The sequence below is a fragment of the Lagenorhynchus albirostris genome, chromosome 1 (assembly GCF_949774975.1).
Source record: "Lagenorhynchus albirostris chromosome 1, mLagAlb1.1, whole genome shotgun sequence".
NCBI lineage: Eukaryota > Metazoa > Chordata > Mammalia > Artiodactyla > Delphinidae > Lagenorhynchus > Lagenorhynchus albirostris.
This window is the reverse complement of record NC_083095.1, coordinates 29,181,879-29,195,067: the sequence shown is the minus strand read 5'-3', so window position 1 is coordinate 29,195,067 and position 13,189 is coordinate 29,181,879. Positions and strand designations below refer to the sequence as shown.

At 39.4% G+C, this 13,189-nt stretch overlaps 1 protein-coding gene across 10 annotated transcripts in view; it reads right to left on the bottom strand.

Moving 5' to 3' along the window:
* NUMB (NUMB endocytic adaptor protein) overlaps nucleotides 1–13,189 on the bottom strand; it is a 187,299-nt gene that overhangs the window by 2,833 nt on the left and 171,277 nt on the right. For 5 of the 10 annotated variants that reach the window (XM_060139600.1, XM_060139633.1, XM_060139645.1 and 2 more), the window contains 6 exons: nucleotides 12,678–12,752; nucleotides 10,522–10,662; nucleotides 6,946–7,150; nucleotides 4,918–5,211; nucleotides 2,815–2,964; nucleotides 423–569 (listed from right to left, as the gene is read on the bottom strand). In XM_060139600.1, the coding sequence (XP_059995583.1) occupies nucleotides 423–569; nucleotides 2,815–2,964; nucleotides 4,918–5,211; nucleotides 6,946–7,150; nucleotides 10,522–10,662; nucleotides 12,678–12,752 (1,012 nt within the window). The remainder of the gene's footprint in view (nucleotides 1–422; nucleotides 570–2,814; nucleotides 2,965–4,917; nucleotides 5,212–6,945; nucleotides 7,151–10,521; nucleotides 10,663–12,677; nucleotides 12,753–13,189) is intronic. The other 5 variants (XM_060139625.1, XM_060139638.1, XM_060139655.1 and 2 more) reach the window with 3 other exon arrangements.

Genomic DNA, 13,189 nt, shown 5'->3' with positions numbered 1-13,189 from the left:
TAACTGGAGTACTGTTGCTTTACAGTGCTGTGTCATTTTCTGCTGTACAGCAAAGTGAATCAGCCATACGTATACATATATCCCCTCTTTTTGGATTTCCTTCCCATTTAGGTCACCACAGAGCACTGAGTAGAGTTCCCTGTGCTATATGGTAGGTTCTCATTAGTTACCGACTTTATACATAGTAGTAAATATGTGTCAATCCCTATCTCCCCATTCATCCCCTTGCCCCCTTGTTATCCATATGTTTGTTCTCTATGTCTGTGACACCATCCTTTCTTAGTAGTAGTTTATTTCCAAGAGGGATCATACTTTTCCTAAAAGGACTCCTCCCTGGTTCCCACTCAGCTAAATGGCTGATTTTTGAACAAGGGTCACTTATCTGATCCCAGAATCCTCACCATCATCTGTGGTCACCTTACCCGAATGTGTGGCTGCAATTCCCTTGTTAGCAGCATCAGGGGCATAGGCCCAAGGGTTGGTTTCACGCACAGGCATTGCTACGGGTGCTAGAGCAGTATGGGCTGGCTTAGCAGCAAGCACATGGAAGGCTGAGTCAGTGCCATTAGCTACAATGGGAGCAGACAACACCAATGTAGTTAAATTCATGCAAGGTGTACAGGTGGCCCCTTGGAGCTGGGTCAGTCAGGTCAATGTGCAATACTGGTGGAACACATAAAACAGAAAAGTTGGTGTTGGGATAACCATGCCATTTGCAATGGATACACAAACCTTTTGGCAAAGAGGGAATTAGAGGATGTAATTAAAATGGGTGTACTGATAAAGCTGTATGACTCTTTTAGGAAAATACGTGTATGGAGAGAGAGGAAATGAAGACTAGAAAAACAATTTCAAATTAAGTTGAACAGAGCTGCTTTGTATTACAAGCAGGAAAAAGTCTAACTATTCTAAGATACAGCTTAGCCTTTGGCATAATGATATAGACAAAGTATTTTCTTCTCCTACCACTATTCCAAAAGATCAAATTATGCCAACAATAACAACAATGGTTAAATACCATAAGTCCTTATTATGTGCTAGGCACTATGCTAATAGTACTTTAGTGTGCATCATCTCAATTAATTCTCTCAAAACCCCCATATTACAGATGAGAAAAATCAAACTTGGTATATGTTTTCATATGCTTAATAATTTTTTTAATTTGCTATAGAATTAATTTCATCTTTTTTAAAGGTTTTTTTCCCCTCAGTAATGTTTGTAATATCTCAAGGCACCTACTGTTCTTTCCTGTCTCCCTTTATTAAAATCTCCTAACCCGTGCTCCTTTACTCCAGACATCTATTCCATCACTTTCTATTCCTTAGCCTAGCTCTCTATATTTCATATGGAACAGACAAGCAGGCACCTTCTCCTGCCCTCCACCAATCAGTCCCTCTTTAAGACTCAGCGACTATGCTTATGGCATTGGTATGATTTACCCAGGGCTTGCCTAAAAGACTAGCTTATCCACACACTGAGATTCCCTTAAAGGCAGGGAAAGGACTATATTCTATTCAGTTTTGTATACCCACTGCCCTGTAAATAGGCACAGAGTAAGTAGACTGTAACAGGAAGTATATTCAGAAAGACCTGGGTTTAAATCCTGGCTGTGTGATTTGGGCAATTTACTTAACCTCTGTGAGCCTCATTTTCTGTATCTGTGATGCCTACCTCAAAGGGTTGTTGTGAGGATTAAATGAGATGAAAAAATGTATGTCCTTACCATGATGTATGTGGTAGACACTGTGCTAAGTGCCCAATACATTGTGCCTATTATTATTGGTAGTATAAATATTTGTTAGATGAAATGAAAAGCCACTTGGTGCATATGACTATTAAGGTTTTTTTTTTTTTTTTTAAAGAGACTCCCTCCTACAGGAAAAGCATGTTGCAGCTTTTCAATAAGAGCAGGCAAAAAACGTCTCCACAGAAAAACTTTTTCTAAGCTCTCTCCCAAAAGAAATGAAGAAAGATCAACTACAGGAGCTCAAATTCTAAAAGTCTGTAATTTAAGTTATATAGACTCTTTGCTGACCTTTGAGTCAATACCAACTATTAATTCAGTATCTCTGAAAACAACAACTTTTACTAATTCTTCAGTGCCACAAAGGCTAATTTTAGGATACTTGTTATGGAAAATGAAATGAACTGAAGTACCTTTTTCTTTATGGGCCTCTTGTGACAGGGTAGAGACTAGATGGGTCCAGTCTTGGCACCACTGATAATTTGGGCCAGATTGTCTTTGTCGTGAGGGTGGCTATTCAGTGTGGCAGTAAACAACACTGAAGGATGTTTACTGCCATCCCTGGCCTCTACCAGGATGTCAACAGTAAGCACCTGCTACCACATTGTGAAACCCAAAAAATGCCTCCAGATAATGGATACCGAATTTTCCCTGAGGGGTCAAAATCACCCCAGGTTGAGAACCACTGTGCTAAAGAAAGCATAAGGCTAGAACCAACTCTGATGACTGCTGTTTCTGGAGAAATGGCTGGATACTCTGACTCTTAACAGTTAAGTAGCAAATAAAGCAGTGGGTTGGGACTATAGATGCTCCTGATAGAATGGGATGAAAGACAGGTAGGTACGTGCAAAATGACAAATGCAGACATCTCAGGAAACAGGAAGGGGAACAAAGCACAAAGACACTGTCAAATAGGGAAATTTAACGATTCCGAGATAATATCAAACAGGGAAATTAGTGGGTATGACCAGGTCTTGGGAAGCTCAGAATGCCAACTTACAGTTAGTGAGCAGTGTCATAAAAGTACTAGTTTCAAAGAGAACAGGTGAGCAGGCTAAGTGGGCACCAACCTTGAAAGGCAGGAGACTGTGGTGCCACCACTGTCACTGGTTTGGTCATTGGGGCGGATGAAAAGGGATCCTCGGAGGGTGTGCTGAAGGCATTGGTGATCTGTGAGCACAGGGAGCTGATACTCTCCGCTTCCCCTTCTACCTCTGGCACTGCAAGACAAACAGAAGATGGCTCCAGACAGCAAAATGGAACGATCCTGAAACAGAACAGCATCACACAAGGTGGCATTTTATACTGAATCTTTTATTTGTGGAAGGAAAAGACTCAACTGTCAGGTGGGGATATAAAAGCAGCTTCAAAAAATTTCCTGACCACTATCCACTGGCTTTTCACATGAGAAGGTATAAAATGATAACAATTCCTGTACTAAGGTCTATCTTCCTCCCTTGCAAATCCCCAGATTTCCTTATTTCCTCTCCTGTGTGACACTGTTGAGAACTTGCTGTTCTCTTTTTGTGCCAAGATGTCCAGTCAGTAAGATCAACCTGTTTGTCTTCCGACCAGGTCCCAACGCTGTGGTCTGAGTTAAGTTCTGCAACCTTCTAGTGACTCTTGTCAAAAACTGGGTTAAAGTCAGGTGCACCAGTGGGTGCTCAGTCCTTTTCTCTGTAATAAACTACGACAGTGTGATCACTCTCATTCTTCTCCAAAGTACCAAGTACCTGAGCTGTGATAACATGAAAAAGTGAACTGAGGTCCAGGACTCCAGAGGCTTTGTTCTTAACATTGACTCTAGGGGGCTTCCCTGGTGGCGCAGTGGTTAAGAATCTGCCTGCCAACGCAGGGGACACGGATTCGAGCCCTGGTCTGGGAAGATCCCACATGCCATGGAGCAACTAAGCCCGTGCGCCACAACTACTGAACCTGCGCTCTAGAGCCCCTGAGCCACATCTACTGAACCCGTGTACCACAACTACTGAAGCCCATGCACCTAGAGCCCGTGCTCCGCCACAAGAGAAGCCACCACAATGACAGGCCTGCGCACTTCAACAAAGAGTAGCCCCTGCTTGCCGCAACTAGAGAAAGCCCGCATGCAGCAATGAAGACCCAACACAGCCAAAAATAAACAAACAAACAAAACAAAACAAAAAAATTGACACTGGGATACTTCTGTGTCACAGAGGAAGCTAATTGTATGTGCTGAACCTCTGTTTGCTCAACTGTGGAAAGAGAATAATCGTTTTTTTTTCCCATCTGCTCCAGAGGGAGACTGAAAATGAGGTACCTGAAGCATCTGGAGTTTCAGTTTTTACAGGAGTTGAGAGGTGAAAAGACCCTCAGTAACCATCTAGTTTAACTGTTCTTTAGGCTGAGTTTTATCCATCAAAGAACTTAACTCTCTGTACTTTTGTACCACCAGCAGTGGGAGTGCCCTATTGAGACAGAGCTTCCTCAGATTCTGTTATAGCACCAGCTCAACATGTCTCAGAGTGAAGTACAATAGGGCCCAATAAAAGCACTGACCAGATCTGACACTTTAGCTCCGGATCTTATGATGAGGATAGAGCTACCAGGGCTGGCTCAGCTGTACACAGGCCACACAAAGGCCTGTGTGGCAGTTCTGAAAGGTAATGAATATGTGTGAGCAATCCCACTGTCTCTGATGAACAACAGATCTTAGATTTATGCAGGAGACCCGTTTAGAGTTTCCTCCCTATGGAGCCAACCAGCCACAAGGACATTGAGAACTTATCCATTTCTTCTGGTACATCTGACAGTAATGCTATTTAACTGGATGTGTTTCCAAAGCCTTTTAAATTAATTCCCTGCTGGGTCCCAAATGGCAGAATAAGAATGGAAACTTGAGACCCTTGATGTTTGGAAGCAGGTACACTTTCATCAGGACAAATCACAAACCTTGCAGCTCAGGCTGGGAATTCCCATCATGGCTCTGTTACCTATTTGTCGAAGAGAAATGAATGACTCACGTCCCTCTCCATGAATCTCCATTTTCTTCCAATGGGAAATGATACAAGAAATGTAACCACCAACCAGCCTCAGAAAGAGGGGTGGCTAGTTTGATGGGATCAGTGACTCCACTGGAAGTGATGGTAACGCTTCAGTGCCAGAGCACCCAGTGAGTTAGGTGGATGCTGCATTACCTGCATTTTTTATGGGGAAATCAGTCTTCCTCTGCATAGTGGAAGGCAACTCGTTGATGCGCAGGGATAGCTGGCGTTTAAAGGGTGACATCTTCTGGCTAAGAGCAGGAAATCCTCGGAAAGAGCCTTGGCGAGCAAGTTGTTCAATTGGTGCGTGCCGGCGTGGGATGGCGTGAGGATTGTTCATCTCCAGAGAGGCAGTAGCATCCGAAGTGGGAGAGGTGGGAGAGGATGGGGATGGGACAGTGTTGCCAGGGGCCACTGATGAACCAACAACTGTCTTATCTGTTTCAGCTCAAGAAAGTCAAGAGAAAGAGGACCTTAGCAATGTCTTCAAATAATTTGAGCTTATATTGCTGAGGAACTCAAAAACTCTTCTAGGTCTTTTTACCCATCTCCTTCACCATGTCTCTTAAAAGACAGGTTAGAAGTGGGGCTCAGATCTATTTTTCAGACAAATAAAACGTTTAGTAACCTACTACATGTCACATGGTATATCTACTAAGACAAAAATATTAGATCTTTTATTCCCATGCAGTGATTAAGACTCTGAACAAGATTAAACAAAACAAAACAAAACTACCTATCAACTCCTAGCAAAAGGTCCTTTAAAGAATGATGGTTCAGTGTTCAATATTTGTTTGCTTTTTTGTTTGGGGGAGAGGATTTAGGAGTGGCAGAGTCAGAAAGGTCTAAATAAGCGTAAGTTTGATTAGATGTTAAAGAATGTCATAAAGCAGACATGGACATTAGGCATTTGTGGCTCATTTGAATAAAAGCATACAGAAGTAAAATTTTAAATTGGAGTAAACATGAATACAAGACTGTTTCCATGTGAGTACCCACTGTGTCCCATTCTGATTGTGGTAAGTCTCTACTCCCCTCCCCTCACAATCCTCTGCAGATGCTAGGACTCAACCATTTTGGCAGTTGCTGTGTGTATCAAAAAGTATTCTTCGGTGGTATTAAAGAATATGCATCCAGTCTGAAAATCACTGAAGCATACTACATAACAGGTATACATACTACATTTCCTAATTAAAATAGCATGGCGTTTCTTTATTCTTTGGTATCCTGGCACAAATGTTTATAAGAAATGAAAAAAAAATCACGATCAATAATTTCAAATAAAAATATGTATCCTTTTTTTGGCTTAAAAATTAGAGCTGTTTGGGTCAGTATTAATGAAGTTACCTAAAACGGCTGGTTTAGAATTGAAAGAATATAGTAAAAAAATTAGCAAAATTATATTTATATTTAAACCGAACTGTTTAATTCCAAAATATTCCTTGTTGGTTTCAGCCCTAGTTATACACAAGAATGCAAAGCATTCTCCCTAAGCCCTATCACTCAGTTCTAAAACACACTTGACTCAACAGCCTCCTGAGTGACTTGAATGCTTGTACAGGCATTTCTGCTATGCTGCTATGGGTACCTGGAAAAAAAAAACACATTCTGCAAAACCACACACTAAAATTAATGGGGCTATGGAAAAAAGACGGGCCAGCATCTCAAAATCTGTGGACTTTTTTCACAAAAGCACTGAAACAACAGTAATAATCTAATAAGAAGAGTATCACCGAGAAATTTCTGCCTGCATTTATACCCAGCATCACCATCAGTGGGTCCTCTGCAGCCTAAACCTGGGACTTGTACTTCTTCCTTTAAAATGTAGGTCCTTGATAGCATTTGCTTCTCACAGACATCAGATGCATCAGAATTTAAAAATCTGTTCGAGGATGCAGGTTTTCCCAATTTTGTTTTTGAATGTCTTTGCAGCTTCTTCAACTACACTCTCAGCTTCCCCAGTAGTTTAACATAATGGGAAGAGTAAACACTTTGAAGCCACTAAACAAGCCACTCTAAAGGAAAGGACTCTGTTTAGATTTTCAGCTTTGTTCTTAAGGTCTTCATATATTGCTAAGAGTTCTCCTTGACTGAAAAAGTTTGCCCCTGATAGCTTCCAAATACTAACCTGTTGGGAAAAACTGTTTAAATAAACACACATTGTAGTAGAACAGATTGTACCTTTCTTAGCATCTTGGATTTGTTTCATAATCTCCTCTCTTTCTGCTTGCTCAGTGGCTGTCGTGACACGGAATGATCCTTCTCTTGTGAAAGTGGTCCGACTGGCATCGAAAGTAGCAGTCACTCCACATTCCTTTTCCCGCTTCTGCTTACGTTCTAAACAGGCTGCAAAAGCACAGCCCACTGCGTGGCTCAGCCTTTCACCCTGTATGTAACAGAAGGTTTAAAAAACCTTTTTAGAGTTATGGTGTCAAAAATTACAAATTAGCTTGGACCACAAAATAAGTCTGTTTCCACACAGGCAAAATGTTAGGAACTCCAGCTTAAAATTAGATTTTAGTATATTAATACGCCAAATTAATCTAAATGAATTATTACCTTAGGTAATGCTTATGATCCTTTACTGTAGTAGGCATTGGGTAAAGCGACCACCGGTAAGCGGTGTTTTCTGAGCAGCCACCAATACTTCCTTATTAGTCAGGTCCCTCTGTCACTCACATTAACTCTGGTCACCAGCTTAGAAGACACTGCTCAAGGTTCCAAGCACTAAGTCTTGACACACAAACCTCTATTTGCCATTTAGGGGAATAGTAGGAATATTTACCAAGCATTTCTAAGAAACCACTGCAAAGGCAGGGTTTATTTCAGAGCTTAAATATACTATCAACATGTCTAGGAACAAAAGGCGCAAACTTAAAACTTCACATAAATAAATACAACTGCAGCGATGAGAAGCAATCAGGCAAAGGAAAGCTTAGCTTTCTCAGTCTTTCTGAATGCTCCTCCCCTGCCCCATCTGGGCCCTCAGTGCTTGTAGGCTCTCTCCCATAACTTCCCTGTCTTCTTCTAGCTCTCTCAAACCCCAACTCTACCTCCCAACCACACACAGGCAAAAGTAAAAGCATGTTTTCACTCACATTTTCTACTTATAAAGGAACTAAACAGATAAACCTGAATTTTTTGTGTGTGGGAGGGGAGGAAGGCTTATGTAAACTAAATATTGTTTTAAAGATACACTGGATTACCTAGAGTAAATTTAATAGATTTGGTGGGTTACTTTTTACCAGGGTTATCTGTATTTTAAACTATATCCCTAATTGTGGAATAAAAAAGTTAGGGATGATATAATAACTGTTGGCGTCTTTAACAGCGAGAAGAAAATCTGAGAACAGGGAAACCTTTGTGGAGTTTCCAAAATCATACCATGTAAGCAGCTGCTCCTACATATCGCTCTGAGTAAGTAATTTCACTGCATCTTATACGCCAATATCAGATATCATAAGGGGAGGTAAATGTCTGAAATGCTTTTGTCCCTAAGATTTCACATGACTGCTTATTTAAAGACTGACAGACTCACTCTTTATGAATCTGCGTGAGTTTCTATCTAACTTCTTAGTAGGATGATACGAGGGTAGGCATTGAAGGGTGAAATAGGAGAGAGGACCGAAAGAATTTTAGAACCCGTGTGCGTTTGAACACAGCTCTATTACAAGGACAGAACTACAGGCCAAGGAAACTTATTATTTCTGCGAGGCCTTATGACAGAAGTTCTTGAAGTGGAGCAGTTACCACGGGCCAGACCCTATGCTATAAGTGTTTATACTTGTTACCAAATTTAGTCCCCACAACTGTTATCTCCATCTTATAGAAGTGGATACTAAGACTTAGAAAATGTTAAATAACCTGCCCCAAAACCCACAGTTAGTAAGAACCAGAAAGAGGAACTGAACCCATATCTGATTCAGAGCTTGAGCTCCTAATATTTGTTTATACAACTGCTTTTAAAAAAGTTTTTGGTCAATATTAGAATATGGCCACCACTTCCCTTCCAGGTTAAACCTTAGCAAGAGTTCATCGAGTTGTAGTCATGAATTGCTACAACTGCCTTATTCTGTCTGGATGTTTAAAAACTCAAATATTACACACTCAACGCTATATTATAATGAAGATCATCATCATCTAAGAGTCTTGTCTTTCATATCAGAATTTTGGGTAATTTAGATGAAGAATGATAGATTCGATTATTCCCTACTTTTTTAAATTAATTAATTTTATTTATTTTTGGCTGCATTGTGTCTTCGTTGCTGCACACGGGCTTTTTCTAGTTGTGGCAAGCAGGGGCCACTCTTCGTGGAGGTGCACAGGCTTCTCATTGTGGCGGCTTCTCTTGTTGCAGAGCACGGGCTCTAGGCACGTGGGCTCAGTAGTTGTGGCTCGCAGGCTCTATAGCGCAGGGTCAGTAGTTGTGGCACACGGGCTTAGCTGCTCCGTGGCATGTGGGACCTTCCTGGACCAGGGCTTGAACCCGTGTCCCCTGCATTGGTAGGCGGATTCTTAACCACTGCGCCACCAGGGAAGTCCCTATTCTCTACTTTTAAATAAAACCAAAATTTCTACTATGTAGCAATTTCTAGCATAGTTCACTGTACCATAATTTAGTATTTCTATTTTTTTAATTGAAAATATACTCCCACTCAGTTCTTGTGGTAGTCACTTTGTAAATGAATTTATAAGTGCCTTTCAAATGCCAGTATCTTCTACCCAGATGAATTAGCAAACAAATGCATGTAAGGATCTTGAAAATAGTTCTAATAATGAAAAGTTTCAAATAAAGATTAGCAGCCACCATCACCAGAGAACTTTTACTTTCCTTTAATGACCTTGGACCTCAGCCAATCATCTTGCTCTGTGAGTGGTAGGGTTATACCAAGAGTGTGAATTACTTGAATAAAAGGAGTGAAAGCAGGCTAGTTTAGGCACTTCCAAGTGCTGTAACAGCACGTACTTGTTAAAAATGTAGTGGATACGGTATTTGTTTTTCTCTTCCTGATTTACTTCACTCTGTATGACAGACTCTAGGTCCATCCATCTCACTACAAATAACTCAATTTCGTTTCTTTTTTATGGCTGAGTAATATTCCATTGTATATACGTGGCACATCTTCTTTATCCATTCATCTGTTGATGGACACTTAGGTTGCTTCCATGTCCTGGCTATTGTAAATAGAGCTGCAATGAACATATTGGTACATGACTCTTTTTGAATTATGGTTTTCTCAGGGTATATGCCCATACCATATGCTAACACATATATATGGAATCTAAGGGAAAAAAAAACAACAAAAAAGGTCATGAAGAACCTAGGGGCAAGACGGGAATAAAGACACAGACCTACTAGAGAATGGACTTGAGGATATGGGGAGGGGGAAGGGTAAGCTGGGACAAAGTGAGAGAGTGGCATGGACATATATACCCTAACAAATGTTAAATAGCTAGCTAATGGGAAGCCGCATAGCACAGGGAGATCAGCTTGGTGCTTTGTTACCACCTAGAGGGGTGGGATAGGGGAGGGTGGGAGGGAGGGAGATGCAAGAGGGAAGAGATATGGGAACATATGTATATGTGTAAGTGATTCACTTTGTTATAAAGCAGAAACTAATGCACCATTGTAAAGCAATTATACTCCAATAAAGATGTTAAAAAAAAAAATGTAGTGGAAACTGTTTGGCTGAGCCAGCCCAGAAGGAGCTTGGTGACTGAGGCTAGTCATGATGAAATCCATGCTATTGGACTCACCGTGTCCTTGACAGCCATGAAGCAGTGACAGATCCAGCGCCGAGTTGTGCCATCACGACATATGTAAGAGAAGGCCCTATCAAAGTTCCTATCTGGGGCACAGAAGGAAACTTTTTCTATTGTCTGGTCAACTATGAGGTCCTGGAAAAAAGGAAAACACAAAGGAATAGAGGACTTATGAGGTTAATCAAGTTTCTCAGAAGAAACACAGGATGTTCATTTCACAACACAGAATCTCTACATCTAATGCATCAAGGCTACAGAATAGCTGGATCTGAGCCAGAAGTCTGAATACTAAGAATTTGACCTAGGAGAAATCCCAAGAGGCACTTTCCCCAGATGCCTCCCTCACTTCATCTTCATATATATAATATATGCCTGCTGATTCTAGTTTTATGATTGTAAATTCCATGTTCAATTTTACAATATATGTAAATCAATTTAATCCAATTTCCATATAACTTACATTCAAATAACATCATTTCCAGAACAGCTCTATGTATTTATTAACTTACTGATTATTTAATTTTGAGTATTACTCTCTATGTTTATATACTTGCTGAATGACATCATATACACATAGTATAAACATTGCACAAAATGTTTTTTAAAATCTTGACACTCTTTGGCTCTTCTGTGTGATATTCCAGTCACCTAAAATCCCTAGATGCTGAGATGGGGGCTGTAAGTGCTAAAACATGCAAACAAAATGGCTTTTATACAGCATAACTATAAGGATTCCTATTGCTCCACAAACTTGCCAGTCAATTCTTTAAAGTTCTGCAATGCTGGTGGCTCATTATAATTTTATTTTGCATAACCTTGATTACTATGAATTTCCTCTTCAGCAAAGTAATTCAAGTATTTTGGATTATCTGTCATTTTTCTTCTGATATGTAGGAGTTATTTATATATTCTAAATATGAGCCCTTCATTTGTTATACATATTGCAAAATTTCTTTTCTGCTCATAATGGGTCCCAGGATGACAAGTCATCAATTACTATTATCACTCAATGTGGGAAGAAGTAAATTAATTAATTCCAGTGTTATAAGTAACCAACAGGGGGCAACATCACTTTCTAACTATCGTGTAAAGCAACTAAAAATATAGCCTCCACATACAACAAATTTCACCCAAAGCACTAATGAAAACTACACAAAATAAGCTAATTAAAATGATAGTTATTTCCAATTGTAATGTACTTGAGACTACCACTTCTCTTGAACTTAAAAAAAAAAGAAAAGCCTTACTGAAAAGAACTAAAATGTAGCTAAATTAAATCACTTACAATATATCAGGCAAGCTACCCATGAAAACTGTTCTTTACCTGCCAGACTTTCTCCTCCTTCCAGTGACACCTGAGGGTTATTTTTCTTTTTTCTTTTTTTTTTTTGAAAATTGCCTTCTTGTTAAAATTTCTCCAGATTTAGGTCTCTTAAAAAGTTCGAATTAATGATTAAATGTACTTATATAAATAACACCTTATGCTAAGGGCAGAGTCTATGTCTATTCTTATTTAGGCATGTAGGATCACTTTCTTTCAAATGCAAAGTGCTACATATTATTTGAGATACTGTGTGTATTCTAAATAAATGTTAACCAAATGAGCAATTTACTAGTCCTTAAGATTTCACTTAAATTGAGTCTTCAGTTAAATAGTAGGTTAATCAGTTCAAATATCACTTTCTAAAAATAGTGTTTTATTAAGGAACAAGAAGAAATTTTAGATATGGTCTATCAACTTTTTTTTTTAATTTTTAACTGTGATATCAATAAAAGGTCCATCATTTTTCACATCGTATTTGTGGGTCAATAAAAGGTCCATCATTTTTCACATCGTATTTGTGGGGGTAAAGTTTTTTAACGTGTCAGAACAAAAACAGAACTCAGATCTTAACATTAAATGCTAATACACCGTAGGCTAAACATGCTGTGTCATGTAGACCAAAATGTTGAGAGAATTCTCTTCTGTTTTTCGTAAGGTAAATGAGTAACTAAATTGGTTTTTCTGAACATTAACTAGTCTCTCCAAAGATCGTTCTTTGGACGAAGTGGAAGGATACAGAGTGACTACAACAGCTTAATGGCATTATATTTGATCATAGGGATAAAAAACATATGAGCAGTAACATTTAAGCTTATGAAAGTTTTACCTTAGTTTTTTCATCCACAACTCTGAGTCCATCTGCCGATACCCACAGGACTGCCTTAACTGCTTTCTTTCCAGTCTTTTAAGAGAAACCAAAAAGGAAGGGAGACACACACATATATAATATTAAAAAATAGTCATCTCCCTAGAAAACACTGACTTCTGCCTTCCAAAAGTCACAAGTACAGATGGAGTCAAGTTCAGGAGGGCTGCCAAAGCTAGATACTCAAACCAAACTGCAGAAACATTCAAGAAAAAATAAGCCAAAGCCATTATTTTAGAAACACAATGCAAAATAATGAGATAAAATTAAGTAAAGGGTAAGGGGGACAAATGGAATAAAAACCAAGATATCACATTCTGTAAAGGGCAAAGAATAAGTAGATTCTTCACTCATTTCAAAACTCAACCACGAAAACCATGAGTTAGATAAATATTAAATACATAAGGAGTTACACCACAAGTAGCTTCTACAAGTGCATTTAGAGTAGAAAGTAATACGTAAGTCTAAAATGA